Below are 22015 nucleotides of genomic sequence, written 5' to 3'. Positions count from 1 at the left end.
CCTCATCCCAATGGCTCTCAGCTGAACTGCTGCTGTTCAAAACCTAAAAGCTTAACCAGCCAAAACGCTTCTAGTTTCTGGTCCTCACGCCTTATATACCTTTCTACCACCACTTTCTGGGATTAAAGGCGTGAGTCACCATGCTTGGCTGTATCCTTGAACAGATGGATTTCTGCCTCTGGAATGCTAGAATTAAAGGCATGTGCTACCACTGCCTATCCTAAGTATCTAGTGGCTTTTCTGTTCTCTGATCCCAGATAAGTTTATTAGGGTACACAATATTTTGGGGAACACAGTACCACCACATCTTCTTTACCAGGGACTCCACAGCTGCCACACTTGGCCAGAGCCCAGAATGGGGAAATAGCAATGAAAGAACAAAACACACCTGTGGTGGTTTAGAAGAAAAATGGCCCCTAAAGGAAGCAGCACTATTAGGAGGCGTGGCCTTGTTGGAAGAAGAGTGTCACTGTGGGGGTGGGCTTTGAGGTCTTATATACACTTAAGCCACAACCAGTGTTCAGTTCGCTTCCTGTTGCCTGCAAGATGTAAAACTCTCAGTTACCTCACCAGCACCATGTCTACCTGCATGCAGCCATGTCCTACCATGATGATAATGGACTGAACCTCTGAAACTGTGAGCTCCCAGTTAAATGTTTTTCTTATAAGAATTGCTGTGTCTCTTCACAGCAACAGAAACCCTAAGACAACACTCAGCCATCAAAGGTGAGACTAGATATTTATACCCACAAACATCTGGAGCATCATAATGCTAGATGCCTAGATCCCAGTGAAAACACAAACATGAACAACCAAGACAATATTCTTCCAGCAGAAGCCATTAGCCCTACCGTAGTAGGCTCTGAGGACCTTAAAGTGGACATAAATAAGTGCCTTAATGAAGCCCATGAAAACAGAAATAGTTGACTGAAATAATGAAAACAACTTAAGACACGAAAGTAGAATTTAGCAAAGAAATAGAATTGCTAAATAAAAGTCAAATTGAAGCCGGGCGGTGGTGGTGCACGCCTTTAATCCCAGCACTCGGAGGCAGAGCCAGGGGGATCTCTTGTGAGTTCGAGGCCAGCCTGGGCTACCAAGTGAGCTCCAGGAAAGGCACAAAGCTACACAGAGAAACCCTGTCTCGAAAAACCAAAAAAAGTCAAATTGAAATAAAATTAAAAATGAAAAACTCAGGAAGTTAAGACTCACCAACACATCAAAAGACATGAAAGTGAGAATTTCATGTCTTGAAGACAAAGTAGAAGATATGGATAGTTTGGCCAAAGAAAATAAATATAAAAAAAAAATCCAGGTACAAAACATCCAGGAAATCTGGGACACTATGAAAAGACCAAATCTATGAATAATATAGAGGAAGGAGAAGAAACTAGGTCAAAGGCACAGAAAGTATTTTTAACAAAATCATAGAAGAAAAATTCCCCAACCCAAAGCAAGAGATGTTTATCAAGGTACACAGGAGGCATATAGAACACCAAACAGATAGCACCAGAAAAGAAAATCCCCATGACACATAATAATCAAAAGACTGAATGCATAGGACAAAGAAAGGATATTGAAAGCTGCAAGGGAGAAAGGCCAAGGCACATACAAAGGCAGGCCCCTTAGAATAGCACCTGAATCTTCAATGGAGATTAGGAAAGGCAGAGGGGCATGGATATATTTTCTACAAACTGAGAGACTACAGATGCTAACCCAGACCACTATATACTACCAATCATAATAGATGGAGAAAGAAAAATATTTCTGGCTAAAACAAAATTTATACAATTTCTGTCTACCAATCCAGCTCTACAGAGGCACTAGAAGGAAAACTTCAGTCTGAAGGGAAAGTTAACTATACCATGAGGATTAAATAATCCCAGAATAGTCAATCAAAAAAGACAATAAAAACATACCATGAGAACAAAATAATAGGAATTAATAAACACTGATCAATAAGTAGTATCGCTCAATATCAAGTCTCATTTACTCAATAAAAAGACTGGATTAGAAAACAGGATCCATCTTTCTGCTGTATCCAAAAAACACATGTCACTATCAAGGGCAGATAGCATTTTAGGGCAAAGGGATGGGAAACAATATTCCAAGCAAATGGAATCAATCAACAAGCAGACTACAATCTAATCTAATTGGGAGAGATAGGGAAAGACACAACATATTCATTAAAGGCAAAACCACACAAAGAGGATATTATAATTCTAAACATTTATGCATCAAACACAAGGGCACTTGTCTTAGGGTTTCTATTGCTGTGAATGACCATGGCAACTCTTCTTTTCTTTTCTTTTCTTTTCTTTTTAAGATTTATTTATTTATCATATATACAGTGTTCTGCCTGCATGTATCCCTGCAAGCCAGAAGAGGGCACCAGATGTCATTACAGATGGTTGTGAGTCACCATGTGGTTGCTGGGACTTGAACTCAGGACCTCTGGAAGAGCAGCCAGTGCTCTTAACCTCTGAGCCATCTCTCCAGCCCACCCATGGCAACTCTTATAAATGAAAACAATTAATTGGCTTAAAGTTTCAGAGGTTTATTAGTTCATTATCATCCTGGCGGGTGGCATGCAGGCAGACATGGTGCTGGAGAAGGAGCTGCGAGTTATATATCTTGATCTGCAGGCAACAGGAAGAGACTATCACATTGGGTGTGGCTTGAGCACATATGAGACCTCAAGACCTACCTCCACAGTGACACACTTCTTCCAAAAAGGCCACGCCTATTAATAGTACCACTCGATATAGGCCAAGTATTCAAACATGTAAGTCTACGGGGGCCATACCTATTCACACTATCACAGCACTGTGACAGCTAAAGTTACATATTTGCCTTAAGGACTCTACACACTTGCTCATCCATGTTCATTGCTGCTCTACTCATATCTAGGAATTGGAAAGAGGCTAGATGTTCATCACCTGATGGATGGATAATAAAAATGTACATTTACACAATGGAATATTATTTAGCTGTTAAAAAGTGAAATTATAAAACAGGTAAATAGATTTAGCTAGAAACAATTATCTTGAGATATCCCAGACCCCAAAAGATAAATGTTGCATGTTTTCTCTTATATGTGGATGTTAACTTTTAACTTTAAAAACGTGTGTTTCTATTAGAATAACCAGAGAGGTTAGGCAGATAGTAAGGGAACAGAGGGAGAAGGTGATCTTCTAAGGAGAGAGAAATAGAATATAGTGTTACAAAGATGAAGGGAAACTAGAATAGGAGGATAAAATGGGGAGGGGATGAGAGGGCAGGGTGAAGGAGTGACTATGGAGAGAGTCAACTAATAATGAGTTTCCTTTTGAAAAGCCATTTGGAAACCTACAACTCTAGAAATATCCTAAAATATACACATATATGAAAGGAATTTAAATGGAGGCACTAAGGGGGAGATAATGCCCCAACTAGACATCTTAAGCCATCAAGTTAAAATCTCCAGTGCTAGGATGGGTTACATATTGTTGAGTTGTTGACTAAACGGGTCCCAGAGATCCTACCCCAAATATTACAGGCTATTGGTTACCCTTGGCAACCTGGTGGTAAGGCTATATTGTTGAAGACATCATTTATTTATGTCATTGAACTTGGAGAAATCAAGCTGATGGCCAACTAGAAGCTTTACTCTTACCGACTGACATTCATGTTGCTGGAAGATATTTTGCATGCTACCAGAGGAGAAAAGTAATCATCAATTATCATCCAACTACAAACCTGTGCTCTACAACAGCAGCCTGCCTGCAACATATACTGGTGCAATAGTAGTACAGTCATTAGGAGAGTAATCAGACATTTTTAATTGAATCGAAGGCCCACTCTATGAGATGGAACCCATACCTGACACTGATGAAGTGGCCAAGAACCTGGGACTAGATAAGTCATGGGCCTTAGTGTAGAAGCTACTACTATTATTCTGCTAAAGGAACATAGCAATAAAGCGATTTCCAATGACATACAGCTATGCCTATAGATCAGTGCATAGTCCAGCCCTCATCAGAGAAGCTCTTCTTGAAGTAGATGGGAATTAACACAGACATCCACAATTAGACAATGTACAAAGTGAGAAACTTTTGAGCACTCATTTCTTAATGGCTCAAGGATCTAAGTGGAAAGGATATACTGAGGAGAAAGGCTGTAAGAACCAGAGGTAGTAGATAGATGACTTCAAGGAAACTGTGTCTTCCAGACACAACAGAGCTGATACACACCTGAACTCAAGAGACTGGACAGCATGCACAAACCTACACAAATTCATATCAGACAAAAATCCCACCAATGCAAAGGGGACAAAAAGAAGCTATTTATAATTGTTACCTGCTGGGAAAGGGAAACTCAGTTCTCCCCAGTGGAGTGATACTGGATATATCAACCACACTCTAAGGCAGACCCCATGTCAAGGACAACATAAAAAGATCTCCATATTTTTGTGTGCTTTTGTTTTGCTTTGGTATGCTTTGTCATATATTTGGTCTTATTTTTTGTTTTAATTTTCATTTTGCTTTTTTTTTTTTTTGAGAGAGAGAGAGAGAGAGAGAGAGAGAGAGAGGAAGAGAGAGAGAGAACATTAAGTTGGGTGAGTAAGAAGAAGGGGAGAATCTGTGAGCAGTTGGGGAGGGGAAAGAATATGATCAAAATATATTGTATAAAAAATTGAAATAAAAATTTAAGAGTATATTATGAATACAATTTTTTGCCCATAAATGAATTAATCTAGATGAATGGAACAGTTTGTTGAAAGACAATCTCCTGAGACCTAGTCAAGAAGAAAAGTACAGGGCTGAGTATAATGATACATGATTGTAATCTTAGCTTCTCAGGAAGCTACAGTAGGGTTGCTTGAGTTCAAGAGTTCAGGGACAGTCTGGGCCAAACAAAGAGACATTTTCTCTTAACAAAATATGAAAATAAAGTTGGGTGGTGGTGACACACACCTTTAATCCCAGCACTTGAGAGGCAGAGGCAGGTAGAGTTCTGAGTTTGAGGCCAGTCTGGTTTACAGAGTGAGTTCCAGGGCTACACAGAAAAATTCTGTCTCAAAAACAAGAAAGAGAGAGAGAGAGAGAGAGAGAGAGAGAGAGAGAGAGAGAGAGAGAGAGAGAGAGAGAGAGAGAAGAAGGGAAGGGAAGGGAAGGGAAGGGAAGGGAAGGGAAGGGAAGGGAAGGGAAGGGAAGGGAAGAGAAGAGAAGAGAAGAGAAGAGAAGAGAAGAGAGGGAAAGAAAAAGAAAGAAACAGAAATTGAAATAAGCATACATCTATTGAACAAATTGTATAAATAATTAGTAACCTTCCCGAATACAAAGTACCAGGCCCAGATAGGGTTACAGGGTGTCTCTGTGTAGCCCTGGCTGTCCTGGAACTCAACTCTGTAGACTAGATTGGCCTCAAACTCACAGAGATTGGCCTTCCTCTGCCTCCCAAGTGCTGGGATTAAAGGTATGCACCACTACCACCTGACTCTATAAATCTCTTTTGGAAGACAAAAACAGAAGGAATATTTGTCAAACTCATTCTATGAGGTCAGCATTATTTTAATACCCAAACCAAAGAAATAACAATTAAAAGAAAATTGTAGACCAACATCTCTCATGAACATGGATGTCAAAATCTTCAACAAACATTCGAGAAATCTTACCCAATATTGTATCAAAGAATTGTATGACATGAAAAACAGAATTTATCCCAAGTTGGAAGACTTATCCAACATGCAAAAAACCCCTGATAAGCCGGGCGGTGGTGGCACACGCCTTTAATCCCAGCACTCGGGAGGCAGAGGCAGGCAGATCTCTGTGAGTTCGAGGCCAGCCTGGTCTACCAAGTGAGTTCCAGTAAAGCTACACAAAGAAACCCTGTCTCGAAAAAACCAAAAAAAAAAAAAAACCTGATAAATGTAAGCTTGGTATGGTGGCTCACATCTATAATGCCAGCATTCAGGAGACTGAGGCAGGAGGATTGTGAGTTTGAGGCCAGTGTAGGCTACATGGTGAGTTGCAAGCCAGCCTAGGTGATTTAGAGCAAGGCCTTATCCTTCAAAAAATTAAAAAAACCAAAAAAAAAAAAAAAGAAGAAAAAAAACCCAAAAAAACCTCTTAATCATATTTACAGGCTAAATAAAAAAAAAATCAATATATTCAGAAACACAATACTCATTTGTAATAAAATCTCTTCAGAAAATAAAAAACAGGCAATTTCTTTAACGTGTTAAATACTTAACACAAACTCCTACAGTTGACATATGAAACAGTGAGAAACTAAGAGAACCCCCATGAAGATGAGGAACAAAGTAGGAAGATCTCCTCTTCAGCATCACAGTGCAAGTTCTAGATAATGATGCATTATGATGTGAAAAGAAAAGTATACACATTAGCAAATAAAAAACCTTCCCTGGATTACAAATGATTTTCTACATAGAAATATGAAAAAAAAAAAAAAAGGAAAGAAAAGAAAAACCAAGCAAAAAAACAAAGCAACCTGGAACTAAAAAGTAATTGTACAAGGCTGCAGAATATAAAATTAATATTTAAAACTCTCTTTGCTCTATATTAACAATGTTTTAATGAAAATACATTATCATTTACAATAGTTCTAAAGGAGTAATATTTAGGTTTTAACATAATAAGATATGGGACTTTATTAGTAATATCATGTTATTTTGAAAAAAAAAAAAGAAATCAAAGTACCAAATTAGTGGAGAGCATAATATAACTCACTGCTAAGAAATTAGGGTCTGGGGATTTAGCTCAGTGGTAGAGCACTTGCTAAGCAAGCGCAAGGCCCTGGGTTCAGTGCTCAGCTCAAAAAAAAAAAAAAAAAAAAAACAAACCAAAAACAAAAACAAAAAAAATTAATTAGTCTTTCTCAAATTGATCTTGAGATTCTACATAATCCCAGTCATAACCCCAGAAAGTAGGGCTGGAGAGATGGCTCGGTGGTTCTCTTGCAGAAGACCAGGGGTTTGGTTCCTGGCACCCACACTGGATTGCTTACAACTGCCTGTAACTCCAGTTCCAAGTATCTGACGCCCTCTTCTGGCCTCCATATGCATCAGCACACATGTATACATACACACTTAAGCATGTACACTTAAAAAAAAAAAGAGGAGGAGGGTGGGGCCGAGGAGGGAGGGGCTGAGGAAGGCAGGGCTGGTACTCAGCCTGGTGTTCCTGGATTCTCCGGCTTTCCCAGTGGGACTGTGGCTGTTGCCATTCCCGAAAGCAGGAACCTTTCAAAAATGCTAGGAGAAGAGACGGGCCCAGTGGCGGCCCGCTGAGGTAAACGGGCCCGGCGGCAGCGGCCGACAGGGACATTCAGGCCCGGCAGCAGCCGGCAGAGACATTCAGGCCCAGCGGCGGCCCACAGAGGTAGACAGGCCCGGCGGTAGAGACAAGCAGACGCAGGTAGGCCTGCGGCGGTGGCCCGCGGAGGTAGACGGGCCCAGCAGCAGCCCGCTGAGGTAGACGGGCCCAGCGGCGGCAGCCGACAGAGATATTCAGGCCCGGCGGCAGCCGGCAGAGACATTCAGGCCCAGCGGCAGTCCACAGAGGTAGACAGGCCCGGCAGCAAAGACAAGCAGACGCAGGTAGGCCTGTGGCGGCAGCCTGTGGAGGAAGACGGGCCCAGCGGCAGCCCGCTGAGGTAGACGTACAGCGGCTGACAGGGACATTCAGGCCCGGTGGCGGCCCCCAGAGGCAGACAGACCCAGCGGCAGCTGACAGGGACATACAGGCCCGGCGGCGGACCGCAGAGGTAAACAGGCCCAGGGACGGAGACAAGCAGACACAGCTTGGAACAGGGACGCCCCTAACCCCAACATCTGGGGAAGAAGCTATCTCCGTGGGTCAGAACCAGAACGAATCTGAACACTCCGTCTGAGGACAACCCAGGGCCCAGCTGCTGATCCTGTGAAACCCAACAACTTGGAGGTGTTGGTGAGACTACCCTGCTCAGCTGAAACCCATCTGGGAGAGGATTCAGATGCCTACAGTTTAAAGTCTGAAGAAACAAGATCAGCTTAGGAGTTGACAAATGAACAAAAAGTGACCTGAGAACACAGAAGAAGGCGCTACCCAGACACCAAACCAGATCACCAGAATCATAAGTATATAATTCACCGATCGAAATCAGCTGCCCCTGAAGAAATAGCCCAAAAGCACCAATTTAACCAAGAACCCCTACTAAACCAAGACTAAAAATTAGAACAAGAGAGGCACTCTCAGACACAGACACCACCTGCACCTCACAGAGGAAGAGATGAGTAGGCGCCAGTGCAAAAATACAGGCAACAACATAAAGACCTACATGGCAACATCAGAACCTAGTGATTCTACACCTGCAAGACCTAAACATACCATGACAGAAGAAACAGAAGAAATCAACCCTAAAAATGACATTAAGAAGATGATAGAGGCCCTTAAAGAAGAAATAAAACATTCCCTCAATGAGGAAATAAAAACTTTCCTTAAAGAGGAATTGAAAAACTACCTTAAAGAGGAAATAAAAACTTTCCTTAAAGAGGAAATAAAAAACTCCCTTAAAGAGGAAATAAAAACTTCCCTTAAAGAGGAAATGAAAAACTCCATTAAAGAGGAAATAAAAAACTCCCTTAAAGAAATGGAAGAAAAAACGAACAAAAAATGGGAAGAAATCAAAGAAAGCCAAGAAAAAGCAATTAAACAGATGAAAGAAACATTCCAAGATCTGAAAAATGAATTTGAGACAATAAAGAAAACACATGCTGAGGGAATGCTGGAAATAGAAATCCTGACAAAACGAACAGGAACTACAGAAACAAGCATAACCAACCGATTGCAAGAGGTGGAACAGAGAATCTCTGACACTGAAGACACGATAGAGAAAATAGATTCGTCAGTCAAAGAAAACAATAAAGACAAAAAAGTCCTAACACAAAACGTCCAGGAAATTTGGGACACCATGAAAAGACCAAACCTAAGAATAATAGGGATAGAAGAAGGAGAAGAATACCAACTCAAAGGCACAGAAAATATATTCAACAAAATCATAGAAGAAAACTTTCCTAACCTAAAGAAAGAAATACCTATGAAGATACAAGAAGCTTACAGAACACCGAATAGGCTGGATCCAAAAAAAAAGTCCCCTCGCCACATAATAATCAAAACACTAAACACACAGAATAAAGAAAAAATATTAAGAGCTGCAAAGGAAAAGGACCAAGTAACATATAAAGGCAAACCCATCAGAATAACACCAGACTACTCAATAGAGACTATGAAAGATAGAAGATCATGGACAAACCTCATGCAGACACTAAGAGACCATGGATGCCAACCCAGACTATTATACCCAGCAAAACTCTTAATCACCATAGGCGGAGTAAACAAAATATTCCAGGATAAAACCAAATTTAATCAATACCTGTCTACAAACCCAGCCCTACAGAAAGCACTAGAAGGGAAAATTCAACCCAAAGAAGCTAAACACATCCATGAAAAATCAAGCAATAGATAATCCTACACCAACATACACCACAGAAGGACAACACAACACAACCAAAAAAATAACAGGAATTAACAATCACTGGTCATTAATATCCATCAATATCAATGGTCTCAACTCACCTATAAAAAGACACAGACTAACAGAATGGATTAGAAAACAGGACCCATCCATATGCTGCATACAAGAAACACACCTTAACTCCAAAGACAGACACTACCTCCGAGTAAAGGGCTGGGAAAAGGTTTTCCAAGCAAATGGACCTAAGAAACAAGCTGGTGTAGCTATCCTAATATCTAATAAAATAGACTTCAAACTAAAATCAATCAAAAGAGACCAGGATGGACATTACATATTCATCACAGGAAAAATCCACCAAGATGAAGTCTCGATTCTAAACATTTATGCTCCAAATACAAAAGCACCCACATTCATAAAAGAAACACTACTAAAGTTTAAAACGCACATCAAACCCCACACATTAGTAGTGGGAGATTTTAACACACCACTCTCACCAAAAGATAGATCTACCAGACTGAAACTTAACAAAGAAATAAAGGACCTAACAGATGTTATGACTCAAATGGACCTAATAGATATATACAGAATATTCCATCCTAACACAAAAGAATATACCTTCTTCTCAGCACCCCATGGAACCTTCTCAAAAATTGACCACATGCTTGGACACAAAACAAATCTCAACAGATACAAAAAAATTGGAATAACCTCCTGTATTTTATCAGACCACCAAGCCTTAAAGTTAGAACTCAATAACAACAAAAATTATAGAAAACCCACAAACTCATGGAAACTGAATAATACCCACCTGAAACATCAATGGGTCAAGGAAGAAATAAAGACAGAAATTAAAGAGTTCCTAGAATTCAATGAAAATGAAAGTACAACATACCCAAACTTATGGGACACTATGAAAGCAGTGCTAAGAGGAAAATTCATAGCTCTAAATGCACACATAAAGAAGATGGAGCAATCCCATACCAATGAATTAACAGCACAACTGAAAGCTCTAGAACAAAAAGAAACAAACTCACCCAGGAGAAATAGACGCCAGGAAATAATCAAATTGAGGGCTGAAATCAACGAAATAGAAAACAAGAGAACAATACAAAAAATCAATGAAACAAAGAGTTGGTTCTTTGAAAAAATCAACAAGATAGACAAACCACTAGCCAAATTAACCAAAAGGCAAAGAGAGAACACCCAAATTCACAAAATCAGAAATGAAAAGGGAGACATAACAACAGACAATGAGGAAATCCAGAGAATCATCAGATCATACTTCAAAAACCTGTACTCCACAAAAATGGAAAACCAGGAAGAAATGGACAATTTTCTGGATAAATACCAAATACCAAAATTAAATCAAGACCAGATAAACCATTTAAATAGACCAATAACCCCTAAAGAAATAGAAACAGTCATCAAAAGTCTCCCAACTAAAAAAAGCCCAGGACCAGATGGTTTCAGTGCAGAATTCTACCTGACTTTCAAAGAAGAACTAATACCAATCCTCTTCAAAGTGTTCCACACAATAGAAACAGAAGGAACACTACCAAACTCTTTTTATGAGGCTACAATTACCCTGATACCCAAACCACACAAAGATGCAACAAAGAAAGAGAACTACAGACCAATCTCCCTCATGAACATTGATGCAAAAATACTCAACAAAATATTGGCAAACCGAATCCAAGAATACATCAAAACAATCATCCATCACGACCAAGTAGGATTCATCCCAGGGATGCAAGGATGGTTCAACATACGGAAATCAGTCAATGTAATACACCATATAAACAAACTGAAAGAAAAAAACCACATGATCATCTCCCTAGATGCTGAAAAAGCCTTTGACAAAATACAACACCCCTTCATGATAAAGGTCTTAGAAAGAATAGGAATACAAGGAACATTTCTAAACATAATAAAAGCAATTTATAGCAAGCCAACAGCAAACATCAAATTAAATGGAGAGAAACTTAAAGCGATACCACTAAATTCAGGAACAAGACAAGGCTGTCCACTCTCCCCATATTTATTCAATATAGTACTAGAAGTTCTAGCTAGAGCAATAAGACAACAAAAGGAGATCAAAGGGATACAAATTGGCAAGGAAGAAGTCAAACTTTCACTATTTGCAGATGATATGATAGTATACATAAGTGACCCCAAAAACTCTACCAGGGAACTTCTACAGCTGATAAACTCCTTCAGTAAAGTGGCAGGATACAAGATCAACTCAAAAAAATCAGTAGCCCTCCTATACACAAATGATAAAAGGGCTGAGAAAGAAGTCAAAGAAACATCACCCTTTACAATAGCCACAAATAATATAAAATACCTTGGGATAACACTAACTAAACAAGTGAAAGACCTTTTTGATAAGAACTTTAAATCTCTAAAGAAAGAAATTGAAGAAGATATCAGAAAATGGAAGGATCTCCCATGCTCATGGATAGGTAGGATTAACATAGTAAAAATGGCAATCTTACCAAAAGCAATCTACAGATTCAATGCAATCCCCATCAAAATCCCAACACAATTCTTCACAGACTTGGAAAGAAAAATACTCAACTTTATATGGAAAAACAAAAGACCCAGGATAGCTAAAAGAATCCTATACGATAAAGCAACCCTTGGAGGCATCACCATCCCGGACCTCAAACTCTACTATAGAGCTATAGTAATAAAAACAGCTTGGTACTGGTATAAAAACCGACATACGGACCAATGGAATCGAATTGAAGACCCTGACATTAATCCATGCACATATGAACACCTGGTTTTTGACAAAGGAGCCAAAACTATACAATGGAACAAAGAAAGTATCTTCAACAAATGGTGCTGGCATAACTGGATGTCAATATGTAAAAGATTACAAATAGATCCATATCTGTCACCATGCACAAAACTCAAGTCCAAGTGGATCAAAGACCTAAACATAAATCCAGTTACACTAAACTTAATAGAAAAGAAGATAGGAAACACTCTTGAACGCATTGGCACTGGAGACCATTTCCTAAATAAAACACCGACAGCACAGACCCTGAGCACAACCATTAATAAATGGGACCTCTCAAAACTGAGAAGCTTTTGCAGGGCAAAAGACACAGTCAATAAGACAAAAAGACACCCAACAGATTGGGAAAAGATCTTCACCAACCCCACATCTGACAGAGGATTGATCTCCACAATATATAAAGAACTCAAGAAACTAGACATCAAAGCACTGAACAGTCCAATTAAAAAATGGGCTAAAGAGCTAAACAGAGAATTCACAAAACAAGAACTACAAATGGCTGAAAGACATTTAAAGAAATGCTCAACATCCTTAATCATCAGAGAAATGCAAATCAAAACGACTCTGAGATACCACCTTACACCTGTTAGAATGGCTAAGATCAAAAACACCAATGACAACCAATGTTGGAGAGGATGTGGAGCAAAGGGAACACTCCTCCACTGTTGGTGGGAATGTAAACTTGTACAACCACTATGGAAATCAGTATGGCGGTTTCTCAGAAAATTAGGAATCAAACTACCTCAAGACCCAGCCATCCCACTCTTGGGCATATACCCAAAGAATGCTGATACATACCATAAAGATACATGCTCAGCTATGTTCATAGCAGCACTATTTGTAATAGCCAGAACCTGGAAACAACCTAGATGCCCATCAACGGAAGAATGGATGAAAAAAATGTGGTACATATACACAATGGAGTACTACTCAGCAGAGAAAAACAATGAAAGCATGAAATTTGCAGGCAAATGGATGGAACTAGAAAATATCATCCTGAGTGAGGTAACCCAAACCCAGAAAGATAGTTATGGTATGTACTCACTCATTGGTGGATTCTAGATATAAAATGAACAATCAGACCACAACCCATAGAACCATAGAGGCTATATATATATAGCATGGAGGTCCGTAGGACGACTGTGGCATATAATAAATTTCAGTTTTACTCAATTATTGAAAAAAAATAGCCAAATGAATGGAAACACATGAACTATGAACCAAAGACTGAGGGGCTCCCAGCTGGATCAGGCCCTCTGATTAGGTGAGACAGTTGATTGGCTTGATCAGTTTGGGAGGCATTTAGGCAGTGGGACCAAGACCTGTGCTCATTCCATGAGTTGGCTGTTTGAAACCTGGAGCTTATGCAGAGACACTTGGCTCAGTCTGGGAGGAAGGGACTGGACCTCCCTGGACTGAGTCTACCAAGTCGATCACAGTCCTCGGGGGAGGACTTGTCCTGGAGGAGATGGGAATGGAGGGTGGGCTGGGGGTAAGGGGAGGGCGTGGGAGGGGGGAGAATAGGGGAACCCATGGCTGATATGTAGAACTGAATGGTATTGTAAAATAAAAAATATATATCACAAAAAAAAAAAAAAAAAAAAAAAAGAGTCCCAGAAAATTATTTTCTGGATAGCTACAAATGGAACCTGAGTTTTGCACAGAGAGGCAAAAGACCCAGACTAACCACTATAGTATTAAAGGTGAAGAAAAAAGTTGGGGGCCTGAAACTTCATGACCTCAAAACTTAGTACATAGCCCTGCAGCCATGGCACTGTAATATTGGTAAGTAAATAGAAAAACAGAACAGATATAGAGCCCAGAAATAAACTCACAGGAGGAGTCACCTTGTTTTTGACAAAGGAGTAAAGGCAGTCTCCTCAACAAATTGTGTTGGAACAACTGAATATTCACATGTCAACCCTTCCCTAACCAAAAGTCAAACAATAACAAAACATCTAGACAGACCTTGTACATGATACAGGAAGGCCCTGTATTTTGAAGTTATTTGGAGAGGAAACCATGGCTGAGTAGCCCTTCTGCTCTAACATTTTAGAGTCGGTGCAGAGACAGACTTAACTCATCTAACAGCAAGGAAGTCATTCTCATTTTTTAGACATCCCTGAGGAAGATAGGGTAACTATAGAGTAAGTTTTCACATAAATATCTCAATGCACACATACAAATGAGTACTTTAAGGTCACCCCACCGGGAAGGTAAGAGTAAAGGGATAGGTATTTTACAGTTAACATTATACATAGTTTATAAAATGGGGGCAGATAGGAGATAGGACTTTTGTGTGTGCCAGCCTGTAACACACACACACACACACACACACACACACACACACACACACACACACACACACACACACACACACACACACACACCAGGCTGATGATTAGCCATTCTCATCAGCTACCAAATTTTACTTTGAATCAATCATCCATTGTCTGGTCTCCAAAGTAAAATTCATTTTCACCATCAAGGTTTGCCTTCATTAAGATTGCTTTTTAAAATTCAGAAGCTTTTCATCCAAATTGAAATGGTGGTAGCCTCATGGAATGCTATAAGGCTTCTGAAAAGTGGAAGGGATCATTAAGAAGGGAGTGACCCAGGATGAGCATTACTTTAAACTGGGCCAGCAAGCTCTGAGTGTTTCCCTATTCCTTGAAACCAGCCCCAGTTTCCCAGGTTTGAGTTCACAGAACAATTACCCCAGTTTGTGTGTGTGTGTGTGTGTGTGTGTGTGTGTGTGTGTGTGTGTGTGTGTTTTATTGCTCTTGACAAAATGAAAGTTTCTCTGAGACTATTTCAAATGCATAGAGAATTTTTTTAAAGATTTATTTATTTATTATGTATACAGTGTTCTGTCTGCATGTATGCCAGATATCATTACAGATGGATGTGAGCCACCATGTGGGTGCTGAGAATTGAACTCAGGACCTCTGGAAGAATTGCTAATGCTCTCTTAACCGCTGAGCCATCTCTCCAGCCCCCGAGAATTTTTTTTAAACTTAGGGCCTAGGTTTACACATGGACAGAGTTAGTTATTGGTAGAAGACAAGAGAAAATGTAGACACTATGCCTCAAGGTCAAACTACAGCTAGTTCCATCCTCTGCTCTTACCTGTGGGGGCCTGCATGGCTGAACTGGGGATGGTGGCAGCATCTTGGGGAACAGTGCTGGTATCCGGTTCAGGGGTGCTGGTTGTTGGTGAGGTGGGTGGTGGGCTCAGCAAAGTCCGAGGTTTCCTCTGTTAAAATGGATGGGGAAAAGTTTGCTACCCGTGAAAGGTAACGTCCTTTTTCATTCCTCTATTCCTAGCACTCAGTACACCCATGAAATGAACATATTTATGAATGGAACCACATTTTATTTTCTACTCAGTAACTGGCCCCAAAGTTGTACATATTCAAAGTACTTAGTAAACACTTTTCTGAATGTATGTACATGATTTTGGTCTTCTACAGAGAAAGAGCTTAATGTACTTTTATGCTAGATTCAGTATCATAAGAACTCCAAATCCTTTGTAAATTGGACAGATAAAAGCAGAAAACATGCTATGGCTTAATGTTATTACTTTGTTTCTTTCTTTAAATGGAAATGAACCTTCTGACTCTACCAGCTGCTTTCCTCTGCCTCCTTTCTTCAGCTTATTACCTGCTACTCCTTCCCTTAATAATCTAACAGTTCCCGATTACACGACTTTTCTAAAACCCTGCAATTTTATCTGGCTCACATCTTTACAACTTTAAGTTTTCTCTTCGATGGGAAATGTTTTCTCTTGTTTACTGTATCAATTTATGTCCATCTAGGAAGCTCTCTTACTTTTCCTCATAACTCCATACTTTGTATTGTCCATGTACTATTACTACCTGCTTGCACAGTGATGCTCCTATTAACTTAGAGCCCTGTGAAGGTCTGAGTGTCATTCCTCACATGGCCCTTGACATATAGGTATTAATAAATGTTTATCATAAAGCATACAATACAGATTACCAATAATGGGGGTAATTAAGAAGATCTGAGAGAAACCTATTGTTGTTATTATTTTTTGCTGGAACTTAGGATGTTTCTAGAAACAGTTTCTAAAAGCCTTCTGGTATACAAGGAAACCACTACCAAGATCCAAAAATCCTCTTTCACAAAGTGCTTGTGTAAGGTACACTGCTGTATAAACCTGTCTGCCTTCTAGAGACGCATACTCTAGAAAGATCTGGTGACAGTAGCAGCCATACATAAATGGCTTCACATGAAGAAGCCATCGTGCAAAACCTTCACTAGAAATGGACATATGCTCACATTATCAGATACTTCTGAAAGTAGAATTCCATGTACGTAGTAAGTCATGATAGAAGGGAAATAAATGAGTTGGTGCTATTATTTCAAGGATCCCTCAGAGAGAAGCCTGGTGAGTTGAGTACCCAAATATTGTAGAAGAGAGCAGAAAGATGGAAGGTATCATTAGCACTTTAGATAGGTGTAATTACATGTATCACACAGATTCATGCATTAACTTAGCTCCATTTAACAGGGGAGAAGGGGGCTCAGCACCCCATGGAAAGAAATTGTTCCAAAGTCACATAGGTGACCATAAATGGGGATGAGACCAATGTCTTTCTGTACGCTGTGAATATATGTGGTTCCCACTGGTTAATAAATAAGTTGCTTTGGTTTTTGGCAAGGCAGCTTAGAGGCAGGCAGGAAATCCAAGGAGAGAGACAGGAAAGAGAAAGGCTGAGTCTGGAGAGATGCCAGAGGCCACCGAAGGAGAAGCAAGATGCCAGCAGACCGGTAATGTCATGTGGTAAAACATTGATTAATAGAAATGGGTTAATTTAAGATGAAAGAGCTAGCTAGCAAGAGGCCTGCCATAGGCCATACAGTTTGTAAATAATAAGCCTCTGAATGATTATTTTATAAGTGGCTGAGGGATCGCGGGGCCAGGAGGGACCAGAGGAATGTGGGGCCAGACGGGACCTGAGAAAACCTTCCGACTACAAACCAAAGCCTAAATGTATCTGGTTTCTAAGACTTTCTTTTTATTTCAAAAAGAAGCAGTGTCATCACATGGAAGAAATTTATAGAATTATGCAAAAGAATAAAAGGGGGGAATTAGGGTCAGACACTAGGACACAAAACACAGGGTACCATGAGAACGTTTACTTTCAAGAGGATGGAAAGAGAACATTGGCTACTATGTTTTCAACTTCCTGAAGGGTGCAGAGCAGAGCAACTGTAATATCCAAGGTCTTAGTGTTCAAAGGATATTAAAGGTCCTTTAATATAATCATCTTCAAAAACAAGAAAACAAGAACAGAAACAAACAAACATACAAAGAAAACCACTTCGCTCTCTCCATCTTTCCTGCCTCTCCATTCTCTTAGTGGCAATGGGAGCTGCTGTGTACCATGCAGTATATCCTTCTGTCCAAACAGCTTTCCTTGCAAATGTTCATTGCTTAATGTGTTGGTGTGGTTCAAGGCCTCTGGTACACTATCAATAATGGACCCTTGCTGACACTCTTTTCAGATATCTGCTGCTTCCTTGAGTCAGTTTTCTGGTTTTTGTTTTGGCCCTTTGTTTATTTTTTTAAATTAACATTCTTATTGTATTTCTTTATTCTCATTCTCTCTCTCTCTCTCTCTCTCTCTCTCTCTCTCTCTCTCTCTCTCTCCCCCTCCTTCCCTCCCTCCCTCCCTCCCTCCCTCCCTCCCTCCCTCCCTCCCTCCCTCCCTCCCTCCCTCCCTCCCTCCAGGGTTTCTCTGTGTAGCTTTGCGCCTTTCCTGGAACTCCCTTTGGAGACCAGTCTGGCCTCGAACTCACAGAGATCCGCCTGGCTCTGCCTCCCCAGTGCTGGGATTAAAGGCATGTGCCACCACTGCCCGGCTAATTTTTTTTCTCTTATATTTCTTTATTTTTATTATTTTTTTTCAAGGTTTCCCTTTGGGGGACATTACAAGGGTGAAGGGCGAATACATAGAAACTGGAAAATAAGAGGGATTGTGGTGCACAATGTAAAATTCCTAAAGAACAAATAAAAAATTATGATTAAAAAAGACTGAAGATTATAATAATTTTAATATTTAGCATTCTGATTCTATGATTTCAATGTCTTTTCTTCCTACTACTCTGTTTTATTTTGAAGAGAAATTCTAGAGTAAATATATTTAAGTGGCTTGTACTTTGTTAACTACCAAAATGTATGCTAAAACAAACTCAGAAGGGTTTAGTGACAGGTAACAGATAAAATACAATTAAATCATTTTCTGAAAAAAAATAATCATCTTCAATATTTCTGCCTTCCTCTTCCTGAAATAGACTCCTGGCAGAGACACCTAGGCCCTGAGAAACAAAGACCTGTTTGAATTCCCATTTACTAGCTCTCAGTTTTGGTTTTTGGAGTTTCTCAGATACACACATTCCCTCTTTTGACTACCCTCAAGACATGCCCACATAATCAAAACCATGGCTCTCTGGCCTTGGCATCCTTAGGGCCTTCATTCAGCCTCTCCTCTACAACATGAGAAAGAGAAGAGTGAATAAAGTGACGGTGTAATAAAGTCGTCGTCGTCGTCGTCATAGTAGTAGTAGTAGTAGTAGTAGTAGTAACAGTGTAGTAGATAAGAGTCAGGATCAGGGTTAGGTATTAGGGGCAATGGATCAGAAATAGCACTGAATGTTATACAGAAAGATTAAGCAGTGACATTGGGAATTCAAATCCAATAAAAAAGAGAAAATAAGAGTGGTAACGTCAGGACTAAAAATCTTCCATTCGCCCATCCACTCACCCACTCATCCACTCACCCACCCATCCACTCACCCACCCATCCATCTTCCCACCCACCCATCCATCTTTCATATACAGAACATCTCCCAAGAGACTGAGATACAAGGCACTGCAGGAGGAAAAGAGAAGAGAAAGATTAGGTGCTTGACCTTGAGGAGTTTATATTCTATAAGGACTAATGTTAGCTAGAGCTACTAACAAGCATAGCAAATCGATCAAATGACCAACTCTGGGGAAATATGAGACTGCAGTGGAGGTCCAGGGAGAACAGGACATCATTTCCACAGGGTGATTCAAGTAATCAAATCCAGGAGGGAGGCTCTGAGAAATCCTTGATCACTAGGACGTGAGTGGAGGTGAGATGCTAACAAGGGCCCTAGAGGAGCTTTTTTACACCAGTGCTTTTGCTAGGGAAGCTATCAATGAAAACGCTGAATGACTTAAGAGGCTGTACTTTCAGTAACCATGCTCACTGAAGCTTGACTTGATCTTTTCCCACACTACAGGAAAGTATACAGCCCTTAGGTAGAGAAGATGTGTGTGTAGTAGCAACCTTGGAACTAGATCTAGGAACCCATCGATGTCGTCTTTGTCATCACTTGCTATATGGCCTCAGGAAATCATTTCACATATCTAAGTTTTAATTTACTCCATAATAAAGTAACGCTAATAGTACCTCCCAGAGTTTTGTGATGATCATGATATGGACGCAATAGCATCTAATAAAGTCTGACATTAAATAATTAAATGAAGTTTTTAAAAGAAAGGTAGCAACAGCAAAAGAAATTTACAGAATTACATTTACAGAATTAGTATACTCTCTGTTTACATGTTGGGCATCTATTCTGTGAAGGTTAATGAGAGGCAGAATATTTTATCGATGGAAGACATTGGATAGACTCTCTCAAAAACTGAAATTGGTTTCCTATCCCTACTATTCTATCTCTAACATTAGCAAGCTCCAGATAAGTGCTGAACAGGGATGACAATCTAGATTTCTCTTAAAAACCACCAGCTAGGTGGACAAGATGGCTAGATGTGCTCCTTTTTGAGATGAAATGTGTGGATGAATTGCCTCTTTGCTGTCCTGTACCTCTTTCTGGGAAGTCCACGTTTTACCTACCTTACTGCCAGGCTTGGGACCCCTCTTCTTTGGGAATTTCAAAGGTTCAGCTGACTTGGATGGGGTAGAGGTGGGATGGGGAATAAGGATCTTGGGTGTTCGGCCCCGCTTCTTTCCTGGTTTGCGCCCCCTCTGCCATGGCTGATGCTCCAAGACAGTTTTGGTGCTGAGGATGCTGGACTTCTCAGTGTTCACATCAGATGCAGGGGAAGGATTCTTTGGAATCACAACTGTAAGACAAAGATTCATTCTATTATCCTTCCTTCTGTATTCCCATCTGTCTTAGGGTTTCTATTGCTGCAATAAAACACCATGGTCAAAAAGCAAGTTGGGGAGGAAAGGGTTTACTGGGCTTACACTTCCACATTGTAGTCCATCACTGAAGGAAGTCAGGATAGGAACTCAAACAGGGCAGGAACCTGGAGGCCCCTGCAGAGGTCATAGAGGGTGCTGCTTACTGGCTTGTTCCCAGTGGCTTGCTCAGCCTGCTTTCTTAATGAACCCAGGACCACAGCCCAGGGTTGGCCCTACCGACAATGGGCTGGGTTCTCCCCCCATCAATCACTAATTAAGAAAATGCCTTACAGCTGGGTCTTACGGAGGCATTTACTCAATTGAAGTTCCCTCCTTTCAGATGACTACAGCTTGTGTCAAGTTGACATAAGATCAGCCGGCATACCATCCCAGACAGAAGGAAAAATAACTTGCATTTCTGTCCAAGGAGTTTGTCTAGGAACCTAGTTCCTTGGTATTTGACCTAGATGCTTAGAAAATTACAAAATAAATTGAATTTATTTTGGCTACAATTGAAGGTTTTTAATTATTACTAGTAGATGCAGGAAAATATTAAAAATTTCCCTAAGTATCTTAGAGAAGCATTATGACCCAAGTTCAAGGTGAAGCCTGTGGCTAGAACCAGAGGCTCAAAACTGGGACAGATCTCAGGAGTTTAAAGCCTTCATCTGATGAGACTAAAGATCTAATAGAAGAGGAAGTGGTGCCTCTCCCAGGCTTCTCAGGGAGGCAAGAACTTCTGTTTTCAAACTGAGTCCCTACAGCCAAGGCTACGTCAACATGGCTGAGGTTTTAGCATGATCAGTGCAACGAGGGGAGTGACATGAAAATGGAAATTGTTCTCCTCAACTTAAAGTGTTTGCTCTTTATTAACTTTAAGGTAAAAATCTGAAGTCTTTATTGTGATTCCCAAGAAGTTTGGGCTTTTGCCTCTGCCTTGTACTCTAGTTCTGCCTGATGTCATACTGTGTCACCTACCTTTATATCCTAGTTGCTCGATATATTGAGCTCTTTATTATTCTTGGTTGGACATGTATTAATACTTAGTTTTCAAAGCTTAAAATAGGAACACATTCTTGTAGCACAAATTGTTAGAAGGTCTTATTAATAAAAACAAACCTGGAGCCAGGTATTGGGGTGAATGCTGAAAGATCAGAGAGACAGAACCTCACCTAGCCAACTTCTCAGCTGATCCTATTTCCTCAGACTGGATGCCTCTCAGCTGACTATGCTGCTCAAAAACCTAAAAGTTTAGCCAGCCTAGTTCCTGGTCCTCATGCCTTATATACCTTTCTGCTTCCTGCCATCACTTCCTGGGATTAAAGGCATGAGTCACCATTTCTGGCTGTTTCCAGTATGGCTTTAAACTCACAGAGATCTGGATGGATCTCTGCCTACCAAGTGATAGGATTAAAGGCGTGTGCTGCCACTTTCTGGTCTGTATATCTAGTGGCTATTCTGTTCTCTGGCCCCAGGTAAGTTTATT

At 40.3% G+C, this 22015-nt stretch overlaps 1 protein-coding gene across 12 annotated transcripts in view; it reads right to left on the bottom strand.

Annotated features, from left to right (window-relative positions):
* The window catches only part of Scmh1 (Scm polycomb group protein homolog 1), a 167104-nt gene that overhangs the window by 23248 nt on the left and 121841 nt on the right, over positions 1–22015 (bottom strand). For all 12 annotated transcript variants that reach the window (XM_076564961.1, XM_076564958.1, XM_076564960.1 and 9 more), the window contains 2 exons: positions 20236–20465; positions 15449–15575 (listed from right to left, as the gene is read on the bottom strand). In XM_076564961.1, coding sequence (XP_076421076.1) covers positions 15449–15575; positions 20236–20465 — 357 coding nt within the window. The remainder of the gene's footprint in view (positions 1–15448; positions 15576–20235; positions 20466–22015) is intronic.

This window comes from Peromyscus maniculatus, chromosome 2, assembly GCF_049852395.1.
Source record: "Peromyscus maniculatus bairdii isolate BWxNUB_F1_BW_parent chromosome 2, HU_Pman_BW_mat_3.1, whole genome shotgun sequence".
Classification (NCBI taxonomy): Eukaryota; Metazoa; Chordata; class Mammalia; order Rodentia; family Cricetidae; genus Peromyscus; species Peromyscus maniculatus.
The sequence above is the reverse complement of the archived record's forward strand: the minus strand, read 5'-3'. Positions and strand labels throughout refer to the sequence as shown.